General features: G+C 49.1%; 5 protein-coding genes across 5 annotated transcripts; all 5 read left to right on the top strand.

Annotated features, from left to right (window-relative positions):
- Positions 1 to 838: 838 nt before the first annotated feature.
- Positions 839 to 2,056, top strand: FIBRA_06304 (uncharacterized protein; the record flags this gene model as incomplete). Its single annotated transcript, XM_012328035.1, has 6 exons — positions 839 to 988; positions 1,056 to 1,191; positions 1,242 to 1,269; positions 1,324 to 1,415; positions 1,468 to 1,504; positions 1,564 to 2,056. 6 exons carry the CDS (start codon positions 839 to 841, stop codon positions 2,054 to 2,056), a joined length of 936 nt encoding a protein of 311 aa, XP_012183425.1.
- Positions 2,057 to 6,322: 4,266 nt separating this feature from the next.
- On the top strand, positions 6,323 to 6,861 carry FIBRA_06305 (uncharacterized protein; the record flags this gene model as incomplete). The annotated part of the gene is made up of 3 exons (XM_012328036.1): positions 6,323 to 6,488; positions 6,539 to 6,601; positions 6,656 to 6,861. 3 exons carry the CDS (start codon positions 6,323 to 6,325, stop codon positions 6,859 to 6,861), a joined length of 435 nt encoding a protein of 144 aa, XP_012183426.1.
- Positions 6,862 to 10,243: 3,382 nt separating this feature from the next.
- FIBRA_06306 (uncharacterized protein) lies at positions 10,244 to 11,386 on the top strand (the record flags this gene model as incomplete). The annotated part of the gene is made up of 6 exons (XM_012328037.1): positions 10,244 to 10,342; positions 10,390 to 10,525; positions 10,582 to 10,609; positions 10,665 to 10,759; positions 10,813 to 10,849; positions 10,906 to 11,386. 6 exons carry the CDS (start codon positions 10,244 to 10,246, stop codon positions 11,384 to 11,386), a joined length of 876 nt encoding a protein of 291 aa, XP_012183427.1.
- A 1,321-nt stretch (positions 11,387 to 12,707) lies between these two features.
- On the top strand, positions 12,708 to 14,553 carry FIBRA_06307 (uncharacterized protein; the record flags this gene model as incomplete). The annotated part of the gene is made up of 11 exons (XM_012328038.1): positions 12,708 to 12,737; positions 12,811 to 12,822; positions 12,886 to 12,951; positions 13,015 to 13,123; positions 13,173 to 13,318; positions 13,376 to 13,589; positions 13,646 to 13,655; positions 13,707 to 14,000; positions 14,066 to 14,152; positions 14,213 to 14,335; positions 14,385 to 14,553. 11 exons carry the CDS (start codon positions 12,708 to 12,710, stop codon positions 14,551 to 14,553), a joined length of 1,260 nt encoding a protein of 419 aa, XP_012183428.1.
- A 1,380-nt stretch (positions 14,554 to 15,933) lies between these two features.
- Positions 15,934 to 16,645, top strand: FIBRA_06308 (uncharacterized protein; the record flags this gene model as incomplete). The annotated part of the gene is made up of 3 exons (XM_012328039.1): positions 15,934 to 16,223; positions 16,275 to 16,494; positions 16,547 to 16,645. 3 exons carry the CDS (start codon positions 15,934 to 15,936, stop codon positions 16,643 to 16,645), a joined length of 609 nt encoding a protein of 202 aa, XP_012183429.1.
- Positions 16,646 to 17,011: the final 366 nt, after the last annotated feature.

Below are 17,011 nucleotides of genomic sequence, written 5' to 3' on the forward strand. Positions count from 1 at the left end.
GCCCTCATTGAGCTCTCATTCATACCTCCTTCTCCTATATCACCACTGGCAAGATCTAAAGCTCCTCAACAAATATTCTTGATTATATACAACCTCTCGAGTTCATCCGTATCCTTTGTCTTGCTATTTTCGAAGTTACACAGTCAGACTCTAGCGTCCTCCTCGAATGACTCTTAGTTTGGCTGAAGGAGCTGCACGTTGGTCAATCCAGCGCGTAGAAATTCTTTCTAGCCCCTCGTGATGCGGCTCCGGACTTGCCGGCTCAAAGATGAAGCGTACGTTACATCTAGATTCCAGGTCGGCGGGGCGTAGCCACATGATGGTGAGTGGCCATGCAAGTTATCAATAGTACAGCAGCATGGCATACCGTTTGCGTGCAGAAGCATCAGGAACCGAAAGGTCCACGCATAGATTCACCGAGGGTCCCAATGGAGATGTAGCTTATCTCTGGCGATTCATTGCAAGCACATACTGCAAGATCTGCTGACCTATATATGCTCTGTTTATGGCACTCCTTCCAGCTCTCGACCTTGACGTGTGCGAACTTTTCGTTGCGTGCGCTAGCGCAGCCATCCATGTCTTCTATATAGAAGAACGTTCGTTGCAGGAGGCACCGAGAGGCAGGTATCTGTTTTCCACTTTAAATGCAGACCTTCTCGCATCCTCATGGGCCAATAGATTTACAGCTCCTAAAGATACGTCAACGAACGTGTCAAGCCATGCTTGTGATTCATAGCTCCATATTTCTGGCTAGATGCGCCGCGACTCGCATGCCATTGCCCCTCGAGCTTAGATAAATTTGGCGTCGGTAGTCGGTTCCGCTCAGAGCTCCCCCAAGATGCACTTCTCCCGCTCACTGCCCACCCGTTTTGCACTTCTTTGTATCTCCACCGTCTGCGGGAGGAACCTTATCCTCACCAATGACGATGGCTGGGCGGATGCGCAGATTCGTGCTCAGTATACAGAGTTGACGGAGGCAGGATACGATGTATGTCGTCAGCTGCCTTGCACGACACTCTTCATAGCGCTCACATACTGCATCTTTTCTCTCCAAGGTCGTCCTTTCTTGTCCCGCGGAAAACATGTCTGGGACCGGTTCTGATACTGCAACCCCGACGACGCTCGCCGAGGCCTGTGAGTACGATACGTGCCCCGTAGGCTCTCCTCCGGAAGGCTTCAATGCGAGCAATAGTAAGTTTACGCTTGGCTTGGCTAAGAATACATTTCTGATGACTATTTAGCTCACCTGAACTACGTCAATGCCTATCCGTATGCGTCTTTCTCTCATCCATTGTAGACACAATCTCACTCGTAAATTTTCAGTGTGGATGCAGTGCGCTACGGCATTCAGACCCTGGCACCAAAATTCTTCCACTCAAAACCAGACTTCGTGGTGAGCGGGCCAAACATTGGAAGTAAGCGCCTTCCCCATAGAATCTGGTGGCCGGTCGCTTACTCGTAAGCTAGATAACCTCGGGACTGTAGTTCTCATATCTGGCACAGTGTAAGTCCCGCAGTGTTGCGTGATTTGTATGGCTATCATGCTCATGCACACACGTGTAGTGGTGCTGCCTGCGAAGCGGCCAAAGAAGGCATTCCAGCCACGGCGTTCTCTGGTGGCACTGGTTCACAAGTTTCGTACACCACACTCGAGAGCGACCCCACCGCCTCATCGTCCGAGTCGTCCTGGGTCTACGCCGAGCTTACCACACACTACACCAACACTATACTGGAGTTTGATCTTCCGATCCTCCCTCTCCTCCCAGAAGGCGTCATCGTGAGCGTCAACTACCCAGATATCAACAGCTGCCCGTCCGCGAGCGACTATAAGTGGGTCTTCTCGCGCAACCTGGCGAGCTCGGAAGGAACGGATCTGTGGACGTGTGGGAGTTCGACGCTACCCGCGGAAAGTGACGTTGTCGCTGCAGACGGCTGCTATTCGAGCGTGTCAGTACTGAACGCGACGACCAAGACAGATGTCGACGCACTCACCCAGGCGGAGGTTTATGCTAGGCTGCTGACTCTTCCATTCACTTGCTTGCCTGGCTCATCGTGATTATTCGAGAATAGCGGCGCGTAAATCAATGAAGAATTTTTGTCACTGACCTAAAGAAACACATAAATGTATGTCAGATATCCAATTTGAACCATATCTGCTTGTACACGACCGTTGCGTGTGACGGTGCGCTGCTTCTGCTAGCACCACGCATCGCGCGCAGATGGACCATAATTGATCTTGTGAGCATAGAGCCTGATGACATGGCTTGGTCTATGTCTACATTCCATATAGATATATTTGATGAAGTGCGACTTACCAGAAGACTTGGCAGCCGAGCCTGTAGGCGAAGAGCTGAGCATCGGGACATGGATGCGTATGCGCCTCCATGTACAATTCTCGGATATTAACACTGCCTGTTAAGCTGTCTGAACCTCGTACAGTACCTGGTCAGTCAACAGCCTGAGGGTGCCACGTATTAATGCATTCTGATGATATCATTCCTCTCTCTCAGACTGCCGCATCCCATTTCGCCAGTCTGTTCTTCTGACCATGTAGTACACTGACATTGGAGGTGAACAACATCTTAGCAGGCATAGTTTGAAGTGTCAGCAAGCCGCATTGAAGGTGAGCTTAGCTACATATAACTGTGTAGGTCAGACCTGTTTTCGTTGAATCTCCCGCCCGCCAGAATGCCGACCCATTTACCCAACTAAGCAAGTGTGTGAGCGCTGTCAATATCTTTCTTGTTGTCTATATGTATAATCTCGACTTATTTTGCAGAATCAGTCTCCGTGGAAGACTCAGATATCACTATTAGATCTTCTGAGGGCATGTTATTGAAGGTGCATCAGAAAAACCTAGAAATGTGCTCCGAGGCCTTCTCCGGTGGGGTAGAGTTTTTAAGCAACGAGGTCGTCAATCTGACCAAGAATGCGTCCACATTGGAGCCGCTGTTCCAATTCATGCATCGTCAGAGGCCGCCAATGTACTGAAACTCCGCTTTGAAGAACTTGTGGAGCGGAGAAGTATGTCCTGTGCTCTGCGATGGAGGCTTACAGGCTATGCAGGACGTATGTGTGTCGATTTTGAAATCATGCCACTGATACACTTTTCTATCCCAGTTCTCATACTTTCACGAATCTATTAGGCATCATGCTGTGCGCTGAGCAGCACGGTTACTCAGACAAGCTCTCTACAATTATGCGTTGCTGTTTCCTCGTTGGGTCTGGGATTTCTGAGAATTGTACATCCAGGTCTAGCTTGGAAAGCACTGCTTCAAGGGTGTAGCGTACAAATTTTGCATACATGTTTCTAACGATCCTATGATACTCTACTCGAATGTGATAATTGTTCTATTCATACTTTTGCACGGCATGGCAACACAATTTTAGAATGTACTTAGTTCTGCAGAACACACAATAGAACTCTATGTATTGCTACTGGTATGCTACATGCACTATGAAGTCTTGGTTGAAGACTACCTGCACTATGTAAGGGGAGACTATGCAACTATACAACAGTTCCATGAAACCTACATGGAACTGTGTAGCATTATTCCTTTTTCCTGATGAGGTCCAGTTGCAGCCCAGTTTCTGTTTCTCACTGTGGGAAACAGTCCACCCAAAGGGCAGCTTCACGGCACAATATATCCTACTTCTGGGCACGGGGTCAAACACATGTGCACTAGACGGTACCTATAAACCTCCTAGGGAATTACGAGACCTATAAATTTGCTTTTGAGCATTCACCCAGAATCTCACCTAACTCCTCAAGCAGTGACGACTGGCTGATAAGATGGACATCACTTTTGGATCTGGAGTGAGTGTAGAGCAGGTATCTGAGCGGTGTCCGTATATCTATCATACTCCTCCCCTGAGTTAGTCCACTGACAATGCGGGTTCAAATTCAGTCTCATCGCCTGATGCTGACTTACGCGTGAAGTCTTCAGATGGTGTCCTTTTCAGGGTCCATCGTAAAAACTTGCACCTTTACTCCGAGGGATTTCCCGCCGACGACGAGTTAATTCAAGTTGTAGCCGAGGAGACAGTAAACCTATCCGAGTCTGCAGATGTCTTGGAGCTGTTGTTCCAGTACATGTATCGCCAGCCTCAGCCAAGCCTGACCCTCGTACATTTCAAGACTCTCGCCGGACTCGCAGAAGCTGCAGAAAAATATAGAGTTTATGCTGCTATGGAAATCTGCAGACTCAACATGAAGTACGTGCCCCCAACCTGCGAATAGGACTCACCAAATCGTCTGATATACCATATGCAAGATTTCATATTCACGATTACCCAATGGAGATCCTAGCATACGGTGCACGCCATGGGTATACTGAGTTGTGCGATGAAGCAGCGAGCAAAACCTTGAGGGAAAGCCTTGATCATGCAGCTCAAGTGCTCGAAGCGTCAACATTCATTCGTTGGGTAAGTTCAATGAGCCGAGAAGCTCCGGAGCTGTAGCATCTAATGAAGGAACATAAGTGTTCTATCGAGAATGCTGGCTGAAAGCAACTAGCAGTGCTTTAGATCCGCCTGTCGTGCTTCACAAGGGCGGGCTGTCGAGCTGCGGTGATTGGGGGCCATTTTATCAATGTGTTGTCTCTCGCCTCTCCGCTTGTAAGGTAAACGAGCCCGATATTTGCGCCGTCTTCACAGAGAATGAGGTTCTCATAGAAGATTGTCACCACTGTGTTATCCGGGCAGGAAGATGGCGCGCGGCCACTGTAGCCAAATTTGCCAGCTTGCCGGCGTTTAGCACAATGTGATTCACTTTTCGATGCGCCGGATTGTTTCGGGGTTGTATGCTGTTTGTTCAAGTGGCGTGTGTCCGATAAGCGCCGATGGTACTCCTGCACATATTGGTGCCCACCATATATTCTGTTCAACTATGCTCTCCCCATCTTCTTTCACCGTCCCTTTGTACTCAGAAATTCTAATCTGTCGTCCTCCGCTAATAGAGTCGTGCTATGAGGGGCCATGAATATTACTAGCTTGTTATCAAAATTGTGCAAATTGTTAAGCGAGGGCCAGAGCTACGTGACAATGCAACACAAAGACTGAACAGGGAGAGGTTTGAGAGTGGTGGTGGTGTGGCAATATTATTCACTAGAACATACGGGATTGTTTGTCCTTGAGGGCGATAATCCGCAAACGCGTAGCAGCCGCGGTCATAGTGACTGACAGCCATACCGCCCTGCTAATTATTAATTATTACTGTATATACCAAACGTGTCGAAGAGACACGTTTGGGTAAGAGACCAGCAGCGCAAGACGGCGCTTCCCCAAGTATAGTTTGGGCTATGTACTGTATGAGTTTGACTTGGAGCGCGGACATATGATGGCGCTCAGCGAATGTCAAACTAGTACGGTAAGATTGATTTCTCCTTTCATTCCTGCTGGGGTGATTTTTGCCGACTGGTCCCTAGGCAGTGTCATTCTACAATGGGTGTTGTGGATAGTTGCCTCGAAATGACTGGCATAGTCTCCCTTTGCCTGTGGTTTCATCGTCCGAGTGTGTTCGAAGGGACCTCGATGCCAGCAATTATATTGGGGTCAACCTTGTCGCCAAGACTATTTTCAAATACTGCAGTATTTGCCAAGGCACGGCTTAGCCTCCATTTCACCGGTCTGCGTTGGGTCTGCGCAGAAGAAATTGGCAACAATGCGTGTCTCGAGCGGAGCCCGGGCGGTACCATGTAGGATGATGATGCTCACTTCAAGTCCTAGTGCGTCCAAAATTGAACGCTTATCACGCCATGTAATGATGAAGGGAGTTACTTCCTTTGGAGGCCAGTACCATGACCAGCAGGCGGACAATTCAGCCCGACCCACGCTCATGGCCGTTTTGTTCTTGACTGACATTGTCTCTGTTGTACTTGCACAGGAGTTCGTGCAAGCTCCGGAAACCCCCCAGTCCGTACCCACCCGGGTGCGATGCGGCTATTGCGGAGCCATCCTGTGGTAGCACCAACGGCGACGAGTTGACCGTAACCTCAGTGCGGACGCTTGGTATATTTTGGGACGTTGCGGTCAAAGTACCCCATGACTAGCCCCATGGGCTGAGCCTTCCGCGCCCTGGTCGTCTCGCCCGCAAATATAGTCACCATCCGCCACTCCGGATCTCTCAATTTGGTCCACAGCCGCTGCACCGAGGCAATGTCATCCGCCCTCCAATCCAAGGACATGTAAATGCCGATGGGCTGCTGGACACATAAAAGGAGGCCCAAGCCTGCGTAAAACTCCATCCCTCAAGCTTAACCATCTCGAGGATCTAACATCTCTGTTCTATTACTCTCTATCACTCTCTCAAACTCTCCACACAATGAAGTTCATCGTTGCTCTCGCTGCCCTCACCGCTGTTCCCGCTGTCTTCGCCGCTGCTCCCGCTGTCACGGCGAACTCGTACAAGATCACGTACGACACCTTCTACGACACGGGTAGCAACTCCGTGAACAACTTTGCGTGTTCGGGCACTCTTGACAAAGAAGGTGAGGCATATTATTGTCGCTCATTTTGATTATGACTAACGATCGACCAGGCTATACCACTGCCAGCTCTCTCCCAGGTTTCCCGTTCATCGGAGGAGCGGGCGTTATCACCGGTTAGTGACTTATCTACGACTATGTTTGGTCGTTATACTAATCTTATATCGCAGGCTACGACGCTCCTGATTGCGGAACTTGCTGGCAATTAAACTATAACGACAACTCGATATACCTTCTTGCGGTCGATTATGCCGGCGAAGGCATCTTCAACATTGGGAAGACGGCATTCAATACCCTCACTAACAACAACACCAACGGTGTTGTAGAAGCAACTGCTTGGCAGGTTGCCACCTCTAAGTGCAGCGGTTCTAAGTGAAACCGTGAGTACAAGAATTGACGGGCACATTCATAAACTGACTGATCATTTTCCTAGTGAGGCTGTCATCCGTTTTGCGATCGGCATAGGAATAATTAGTTGACTAATGGACTATCGGAATTCCTAGTGAGGCTGTCATCCGTTTTGCGATCGGCATAGGAATAATTAGTTGACTAATGGACTATCGGAATAATGGACAATGTAATCTTGACTATCACAATCTTTGCATTATGTGCGAATAATGGAATTGTGTGTAGACTGCTATATTGTTTGTGCCTTTCGTCAACACAACATTATCATACTATCATTGTTACCCTTCCCTCGAGTATATAGTGTTTTTAAAGGCGAAATAACCGATTTATTTCTATCTCCTGATTTTGAAGCTCCGTCAAACCCTCATGGAGTGAAATGACATTTAGCGACCTTGGAGGTCCAGGCTTTTGTTCCATTACAAATCGACGCTTGCTTTCTATAGTGCTTCACAACTCTTACTGGCAAAATCATCTTCTACCATCATCCCATAAGTTGCTAAGATGAGGTTGGAAGTAATATAGTCATGCTCATCCTGCTTATAATATCAGTCACCGCCCCATTGTCTCTTGATTTCCTGCTTTCCACGAAAATACCAATGAAATACACTTGTTTGCTTACCACTGCACTCACCGTCGCACTCTCTACTATCGCGCGGGAGATCTACCAGGCGGAAGATCTACCAGGTTACATGTGACACGGTGTACGACAATCCATCTGCACCCGAGAGCGAACTGGCATGCTCTGACATCCTGGAGTCCCAAGGTACGTAATCTGTGTTTTGTCCGTTGCGAATCATGGCGCACATACACCGGGTCGCGCTTGTGCAGGATACACGGACTTGGATCGCTCCCGGCCTTTCCTCGCATTGGTGGCTTTGTCTTCATCTCAGATCAGAACTTGGAATCATGTTTCAGAGCTGTATAACTCACCTGAATTGCCGCTTATCAGGCTACAATGCCGGGTTATGTGGGAGCTGTTGGGAGTCGACTTACGGGGAGAACATCCTCTACTTGTTCGCCGTCGACTACACTGCGAAAGGGTTCAATATTGCACAGACCGCGTTTGAAGAGTTCATTGGGCAGTCTACAGGAATCGTCAATGCGACCGTATTGGAGAAGGATGAAGAGTTTTGCGGATATTATGGTGCTGAATAAACGCAACGCATCATGCGCAGGATGCCAGTAGGAATGGCAATACGTGCAAATTAAAAGTTGGTATGAACATTCAATGCAACATGCTTCCTCAATGCAACATGCAAGCTTACAGGGAAATCAGAAAATCTGGTTGGATCTTGACGGGAAATGCTCAAACGCGAGCCTGAACAATACAGTTCATTTTCAACGCGGTGTTCAAGAACCATGAGAGTACGTACGAAATCGACGGAATTCCCGCCGTTGTGGAGGGACGAATCATCGCTGAGCTACCTGGAAAGCTTGCCTAAGAAACGCTGAGCATGGTGAATAGTCTAGCAACTTGTGTTTCAGATTTTGTGATCAAGATGACCCTTGCTTTCAGACACAGCCTAACGTCTGTAAAACCGTCATTCTATTATAATTGGCGCTTTACAGAATCACGACAAGATACCAAGATTGAGACGGACATTCGAAAGATTTAGTTGAATGGACGAAGCTAGAGTGTAGACTCGAAGCATAGATGGAAGTCGGGACAGAAAGCCAGCATTTTTAGGATAGCGCGTAGCTACCCAAGCGCATCATGCGGGTCTCCATGTCGCTAGATGTTGAGACGAGTTTATAGACGGACATTGTGCGTATTTGGGTATATACGCCCTTTGACGATGTAATCGTGCATCGATAAGCGTACGTATACATACAAAAGCTGGCAATGAATCAAGTCATCAATAGAGCACAGAGGACTACGCGCACGAAAAAGAGCTGGTAGGAAGAGCCGTCGGAGAGTGGAGCAAGCTGCATTTGCGACGTACGCGGTCTGGCATCGCCCCAGGAGAGCGCCGCGGTAGAGCAATGATTGACCTTGACTAGTAGATAAATTCGGCCGACCGAGGAAAGCAACGATGAGACCCGACGGCGCATGCATCTTTTCGGTGTGTAGTCATCTGAGCGCACCCGTAAGGACTAGAGTGCGAGAACGTAGGCTAAGGGATCCCAGATGATAACGCGCTCACCAAGTCTATATATCCACACGATGCTGCGAGAGCGTGGGTACACACCTCTGCTTTACAGCTTCTTCCAATGGCCTAACATTGCACAGTAGGCAATGCTGGCATCAGCAGGTCGGAGTCACCGTGTCGCTGAAGGAATCACCTGGCGCACTTGGTCTGTCAGGACTCAGGATGACAAAAAATCGATGGCGGTCTGGATAACGGACGGGTCAAAAATAGGAGCGAACACAATACACATACGTTCGAGTTCAATAGCAATTGATGATTCCCGTACGCCCCTCCATCCCCGAATACAAACCCGCCCTTGTAAGCGTCCGCTGGTCTTGTACTATCTAGGTGTTCATCGCCGGTGCCATTGGTCCACCAATCAGCGGAAATACCAGAAAAGTTTGATCAAGAACAGCACCAATTTGAATTTCATGCCCCTCCCGTGCTTCGCTCGCCCCAAATCCTACTGCGGCCTGTCTTTTCAAAGGCCTTTGTCCAGCGGGTGGGTCATTTACAGCGCCGACGGTTACAGCGGTGATGACCGGCGAAAAATCCTTCCAACGTTTGTCACATGCCAGTAGTGTGCGGCACCTTGCACTTGTACACCCACAGCCACGCGGTATAACTGCCAATGTCGGTCTGGCTGGCGAGAATCGAGCTGATATGAGTTCCCTGCTGCCAGTGGGGCACGAACTAACAAGTCGCCAACGCGTGACTGATCGCGTCCAGTTTGTCTGACTCTCACAGGCTACTTGCAGCACTGTAACCCGTTGCGGCGACTACTCAAACCTCGCTAAGCCTTCTGATATTGTGTCTTGCGAATCAACACCAGCCTCGAGGCGGGGGAAGTCTTGAGTCGATGGAGGTGAGATACTCCTGCAGCTTGTACCATCGTCTAACCTACCAAAGCCCCTAGTAAACTTCCGAGTCAAATTGGCCATCCCAATTGCTTGAAGTTCAAGTCGACTTGGCCGCCGTTGCAGAGCGACCTAAGTAACGAGTGTTGCCAGGCTATGACGAGGATAATACGGGACATCTCTCAGGGATGAAGCTAGCGATTCACGAAATCAAGCCAAGACTAGCCACTTTAGGCCCCCTCTCCCATGCCCATCTTATATATACCTCGTCGTTCTCTGGATTTTCTTTCCTTGTATCGCCATCTAGACTACAGAAATGCTCCGTGTCTTTCTCAAAGTCCGGTTCATACTCTCTAGCGTCGCTATGTCTCTGGCGCAATCCCTCGTTCTAACCAACGACGATGGCTGGGCTGTTGCGAACATTCGTGCCCAATTTACTGCGTTGAATAATGCCGGCTTTGATGTGGGTAGTAACATTATTTCTCTACATGATCTTACAATACCTCACAGGTCGTGTTGTCGTCGCCCGCGGTCAACATGTCCGGTTCTGGCTCCTTGTCAATAGCCCCGATCCCTCTCTTAGTGCCATGTGAATTCAACACTTGTCCTGTTGGCTCGCCTGCGGAGGGCTATAATGCGACCGATCGTGAGTTGCACAGATGCCATTTGCACTTGAGGAACACGTATTGACACTGTGACCAGCTCGCCTGAACTACGTGAACGCGTTCCCGTACGTGACCAACGGCGTATCACTACCTCGATGTGACGAACTGAGCGTGTGTTAGTGTCGATGCTGCCAGTTATGGCATTCAAACCCTTGCGCCTAAGTTCTTCATTGATCCCGCCCCAGATTTTCTTGTCAGTGGGCCCAATATTGGAAGTCAGTGGGTATATTCTATGGTGATAGTGCACATGTTAAGTCTCAACTCTCAGACAACCTTGGAGTGGTTGTACAACTGTCCGGTACCGTGTACGTGAAATGTGTGTGGTATTTATATACTCACTGAATCTGAGGCCAATTTACAGAGGCGCCGCCTCCGAAGCTGCTAAACTGGGAATTCCTTCAGCTGCCTTTGCTGGCGCAAGCGGATCGCATGTCTCCTATACCACCCTCGAGAGCAGTCCAGACGCCTTATCCTCCCTCGCCGCCGCCCTCTACTCCACTCTGACTACGTACTTCGTTGAAACACTGATAAATGGCGGCCCCGACCCCATTCTACCGCCAACAATATTGCTCAACGTCAACTACCCATCCATTGACGACTGCCCCGAGCAGTCTGATTACAATTGGGTACTGTCGCGAAATCTATGGAACCCGCTAGCAACGGACGTGGAGACCTGTGGGAGTACGACGCTCCCGACGGAGTCAAGCGTTGTGGGTACCAGTGGATGCTACGCGAGTGTATCTGTCTTGAACGCGTTGACCAAGATGGACGTGAATTCGTCGGCGCAGGCAGCCGTCTTGACCAGGCTTAGTGCGCTTCCTTTGAGCTGTCTCCCTGATTAACATCTACGAGATGTGATAAGTACGGGATTCTCGATCGATCTTCATATAGTAGACCAGTGAATCAGCGATCACTGAATGATTTCCTGGTCATATTGTGTATAAAGTCTCCATTGTTTGACGTCGTAGTATATAAACTGCGGAACTTGGTATGTCATAGCTTCCAAATAGGAACTGCAAAGTGCTTAATATACGGGAAGTTCCGGGCAGCAACATAAGGCGATCATGACCGTAAGCTTAAATTACTTGACCAATGACTTTTATGTAAACATTTTTGCATCAAAGCATCCTCGGAACGTCTCTCAGACGACGTCTGTTAACCGAGCGCCGAAATTCTGAAAGCACAGGGTTCATTTCGAAGCTTAATTCATTCTCAAAGAACTGACTGCCACCCTACATCTTGTAGCATCCGTGGTGGTACAGTACGTAGTCACCAAACCTACACATGCACCCGGATTCCCTTACAAGGTACACCACGTTGTACGTGGATAGGAGGCTGTGGACCAGATGCACATCCCTTTAGGTAAAGTGGTTCATTTCCGAGGGGTCTCGGGAATAATCATGTTGAAGCAGGTGAGTTTCAGGATTTGATGGCTGTGATGGTGACAGTCTGACACGTCGCCGAACCGTACAATGCGTTTGGGAACAACCGTTATGAGTCATTCCCGGTGCGAGAAAGCAGACGAAGATAAGTACTACTTAAGGTACAATCTCGGCCGTGCGCGCCCTTCAAGTTTGCTGACCGTTGACCATCATACCAATGGACACGTCACTCATAACGTCAGTTTTGTGGTCCATCGCCGCAGTTATCACCTTCGTGATATGCAAAAAGATCATATCCATCTATCTTGCGCGTTCTACATCTGCTCTGCGTCATTTTCCAGGGCCCTCAAGCTCGAGTTGGTTGTATGGTAATCTCAAGGAACTTGAAGCTGTCAAGTCACACAGGAGGCTCTTCCAGCGATGGGAAGACAAGTATGGCAAGACCTTTCGATACAGGGCGTTTTTTGGCGGGAGTACTTTTCGTAAAGCTGACCATTGATTAGGATGTTAACCTAGATCGTCTATCTTTTAGTCTGACTTGTTATACATTGCGGATACGCGGGCTATCAGCTATATCATAAACCATGCCTATCATTATCCAAAACCCGCATTGTCTCGTTACACTCTTGAACAGATTGCCGGAGCAGGTAAGCACTCTAGTTCTTCCGTCGTCTAAGCGTGGTGTTCAGATTTCTTTTTAACGTTAAAGGTGTTTTGGTAGTCGAAGGTTACTGTTTCATGCCATTCCTTCTGTGCTGCTGTAAACTCATGCATTCCTATCATGGCCAAAGGCGAACAGCATCGACAACAGGTGAAGTCCCAGCCTTGCGTTCATGGAGCACATCCGGTATCATGCTGACCATGCGCTCAATGATCACTGATAGAGGCGAATTCTAGTGAGTTGTATCTCTGTTTTGACAATGAAACTGATAGTCTGATCAAGAATTTATCTATCTCAGAATCCGGCATTCGGTCCTGCTCAAATCAGGGAATTGACTAGCATCTACGTTGAAAAGGCTCACCAGGTCAGTAAATTACTTTTATTGCAGCACTATCTCTGTATACATTGCAAACCGGATGATGAATAGCTCCGCGATCTCTGGCGTGACGAAATATTAAAACGCGGGCTAGAATCAGCGCAGATCGACATTTTCGCCGGGTTGACCCAGGCGGCGTTAGACATGATCGGCTTAGCAGGTACGTTACGATAAGTAAATTGCTCTACAGAAGATAACGCTTAGCGTAGGGTTCCACCATGAATTCGGTGCATTGAGCTCACAGAACGGCGACGAGCTTATCGAAGCTGTTCACATCCTATCTCAGTTGGCGTCAAAGCTGACCGCAAATTTCCTACGTTTTGTCAAGTGCTATATTCCCTCTCTTCGTTTCATAGTGAGCTGTCCTGAATGATCCATTGACATGCCTGTTTGTTGTGCTCACACCCTTCAGCCAGACCCTATCGAAAGGCAAGCTAATGTTGCTCAGGGCATTATGCGACGCATAGGCACGCGGCTTGTGGCCGAGAGCAAGGCTACAATTGCGAACGCGCGAAAAGGGGAGAAAGGGGTTCGCCTGGATGGCCGCGATCTGTTAACGCTCCTGATAAAGGCTAATATGAGCTTGGCGGCGCACCAGCAACTCTGTGACGAGGATGTAATAGCTCGTGAGTGACCATTCCATCGTGGCGCCGACGAGTCTGCTTACTGGAATTCATGACAGAAATTGTTACGTGAGTATATGCAGAAAGCGACATGAAGTCATCTCTCACATATACATTCAGGTTCCTCGTTGCCGGACATGATACAACCGCCCATGCTGTTGCCTGGTCCTTGTATGCCCTTGCCTGCGCCCCGCAGGTACAGAGAAAGCTACGCGAAGAACTGCTTCATGTCCGCACCGAGAATCCATCCATGGACGAGCTGAATGAGCTCCCATATCTCGATGCATTTGTTAGAGAGGTGATGCGAGTGCACTCTCCTGTCCCGGTGGCACTCCGACAGGCGGACAAAGCCGATATGATACCGCTTGCCCACCCTGTAGTTGATGAACGTGGTCAGGTCCATGATGTAGTCAGGTTCGTGAGCCGTCCATGGGCTATTTCATTGCAATCCTGAACCAAAGAGTCTCACGATCCTCCAGAATCCAGGAGGGCCAGACTATAGTAATTCCCATCGCGAATATAAACACATCGAAGGATCTCTGGGGCGAGGACGCACTCGAATTCAAGTAAGATTTTCTTTGGGTTCTAGACTTACGCGTTCCTTACTCACCAACGCTCTCACCCAGACCCGAACGATGGCTCGAGAACATCCCTGAGACCATCCAGCAAGTTCCTGGTGCATGGGCTAATTTGATGACTTTTATGGGTGGACCGCGAGCGTGTATTGGGTTTCGTTTTGCTCTTGCCGAGTACGTGTCGTGTTTCACTCATGATCTGAAGTCTCACAAGCCTCTTCAGGACAAAAGCTTTGCTATTTTCGCTGGTGTCTGCCTTCGAATTTGAGCCATCGACGTCGCATGATGCAATCTTCTCAGTATCTTCGATCCTTGAGCGCCCATATGTCCAAGGCGAGGAAGAGAAGGGACCTCAGTTGCCGTTGCTACTTAAGCCTTATCAGCGATCGTAGACCTCCCATTTGGATAATTTGTCTACTGTATCTAATATTGGACGTTGTAGATAACTGTGCTGTGTATTTAGACACCAATAACATTATCCTCACGATTGTGCGTGTAGTCGTGGCCGGGAGAGGCTTGAGTCTGCCCCCGCGAACGGTCTCGGGAGGTGCCGGTGCCATCAATAGCGGACGTTAAGTTCCGAAATCGGCAAGAGCAGCTCTTAACCGACTCGTTCTCCAGGCTCCTGCCCATCCAATCTCCGGGAGGAGAGGGACTTCATCCCACCAGCGGGTTCTTTCAGCCACATCTCTTCAGCCACATATCACGTGAACACGTGATGGTTTCAAACTCCACAATCTTATTTCCCTCGTCCTCCCTACGACGGCTGGCAGAGAACATCTGCAAATAACGGAACCCGGAGGGGGAATGTCCTCCGTAAGGAAGCATGAAACGGCGAAAAATATAAATGTATATATTTCTATGTAATTCTTTAATTGATTGCGCGGGTCGATCAATTCGAGAGCCATTTGAAGGCGCATATAGAGAACAAATTGTCGCCACTTGTCTCATTAGAATGAGCTCAAATTCGCTGCCTACCATCGACGACATCCACAAGAAAACTGTTCGCGAAACTGGCCGTGACCCATATCGTTGGTAAGCCCGCGTTGCTCAAGAGCTGTTAAAAGGTCAGAAGGGCATCATTTGCGTTGGACCCACAGGGGCTGGGAAAACTCTCACCTTTTGGATGCCACTCCTATTCCAAGAAGACGGAATACAGATTGTGGTGATGCCTCTTGGGCACTCAGAATGAAAGGGAGCTTGCTGCGCTTGGTGTCAGCGCTGTTCAGGATCTTATTATTATCGAACGAGCCTAGTAATCTCTGAGCGCCCGTCATATTCGCGACTACCTAAAGTAGGTGTGGCAGTTCCGGATTCCGTTATTTGCAGATGTTTTCTGCCAGCCATCGTAGGGAGGACGAGAGAAATAAGATTGTGGAGTTTGAAACAGTCACGTGTTCACGTGATATGTGGCTGAAGGGATGTGGCTGAAAGAATCTGCTGGTGGGATGAAGTCCCTCTCCTCCCGGAGATCGGATGGGCAGGAGCCTGCTCGTTCTCCGTCGTTCACCTTTGGTTTCATTAGTTTGCACTGCAGAATTAATGATATGTCTTTAAATGATTTTAAGAGGCTCCACCAAGAAGTGGTTATTCACGAAGCACGTTGAGCTTGTTTTCCAGAAGTTTCGAGAGAGTGCACTGACCAGTACTCCCCAGTGCTCCTTGGCCGAAGTATTGACGTCGCTGTACATAAGCTTGTGATATGTGTCTGCGAAATTCACCGAAATGTAGAGAATATCGCAGACGGTGCATCCACCTTCACGAATGCTACAATGTCCTTCCTCTTGATGCAGCCGTCCACATATAAAGCGGGTCCTCTTTGGCACCCTCCCCAACAGAACACACTCAGCTCAGATACACTCGGTGATATCGTCCTCGTTACTAACGCATCCTCACTCTCTGCGTTCAATATGTCGCCTTCGAATTTCTACCAGCCTTTCTACTCCCTCGCCGACTTTAACCGTATGTTTGACGAGGCATTCTCAGCCCGGACGTCCGGAGTAAACAACACCGACGGGCGGGTGCAGCGTTCAGACAACTCCGCGAGATTTCTCCAACCAAGGTATGTAAGCTATTGGTGCTCTTTATCACTTGATCGCCAACGCATATTCAGGATGAATTTACATGAAAACAAAGAGGAGAATGTCGTTACGGCTACATTTGAGATGCCGGGCTTAAACAAAGAGAATGTGCAGATTAGCGTCCACAATGGCATCCTAACAGTTTCTGGAGAATCAAAAGTCTCGACCGCTCGTGACGAGCACGGCTATGCGGTGCGCGAGCGACGGCACGGCAAGTTTTCCCGCGCGGTCCCCTTGCCTCAGGGCATCAACGTGAGTACGCGCCATCTTGATGGAACGATGCCGAATGTCTGACTCCTGGCAGAGCGATGATATCAGGGCGTCGATGGAGAACGGGGTGCTGACTGTAACGTTCCCCAAGACGACGCCGGAAACGGCGCCGAAGAAGATTGCTATTGCTTGAGGAAAGGGATGATTTGATTCGTGTTTTGTTCGTGGGTAGCGTGTATACTGTAGTGGACCGGAGTGTAGCATCGTGCATATCCTTGAGGAATGGGTGTCCATAGTGATTGCTAGTTCTCAATCAAGTTTCTGCTATTTATCTTGAACCAGTATCATGGTGGCAGCTTGGATCCGGCGTTGGTAAGCAGTCGAAGCAAATGTATAGACGGCGTGGGGGGTGGGCTCGAAATCCGAGAAAGTCGGATTGACTTTGCCGATGGACCAACGTCAGAGCACCGGCTCTGCTTTCCGACTTTCTCGGGGCGCCGCAGTGTGGGAAAGGTAACTGCCGTTTATGGCTGCTACCACGTACTCTCGGCCCCCCGCG

This window comes from Fibroporia radiculosa, assembly GCF_000313525.1.
Source record: "Fibroporia radiculosa TFFH 294 genomic supercontigs, scaffold6648, whole genome shotgun sequence".
Taxonomy (NCBI): Eukaryota; Fungi; Basidiomycota; class Agaricomycetes; order Polyporales; family Fibroporiaceae; genus Fibroporia; species Fibroporia radiculosa.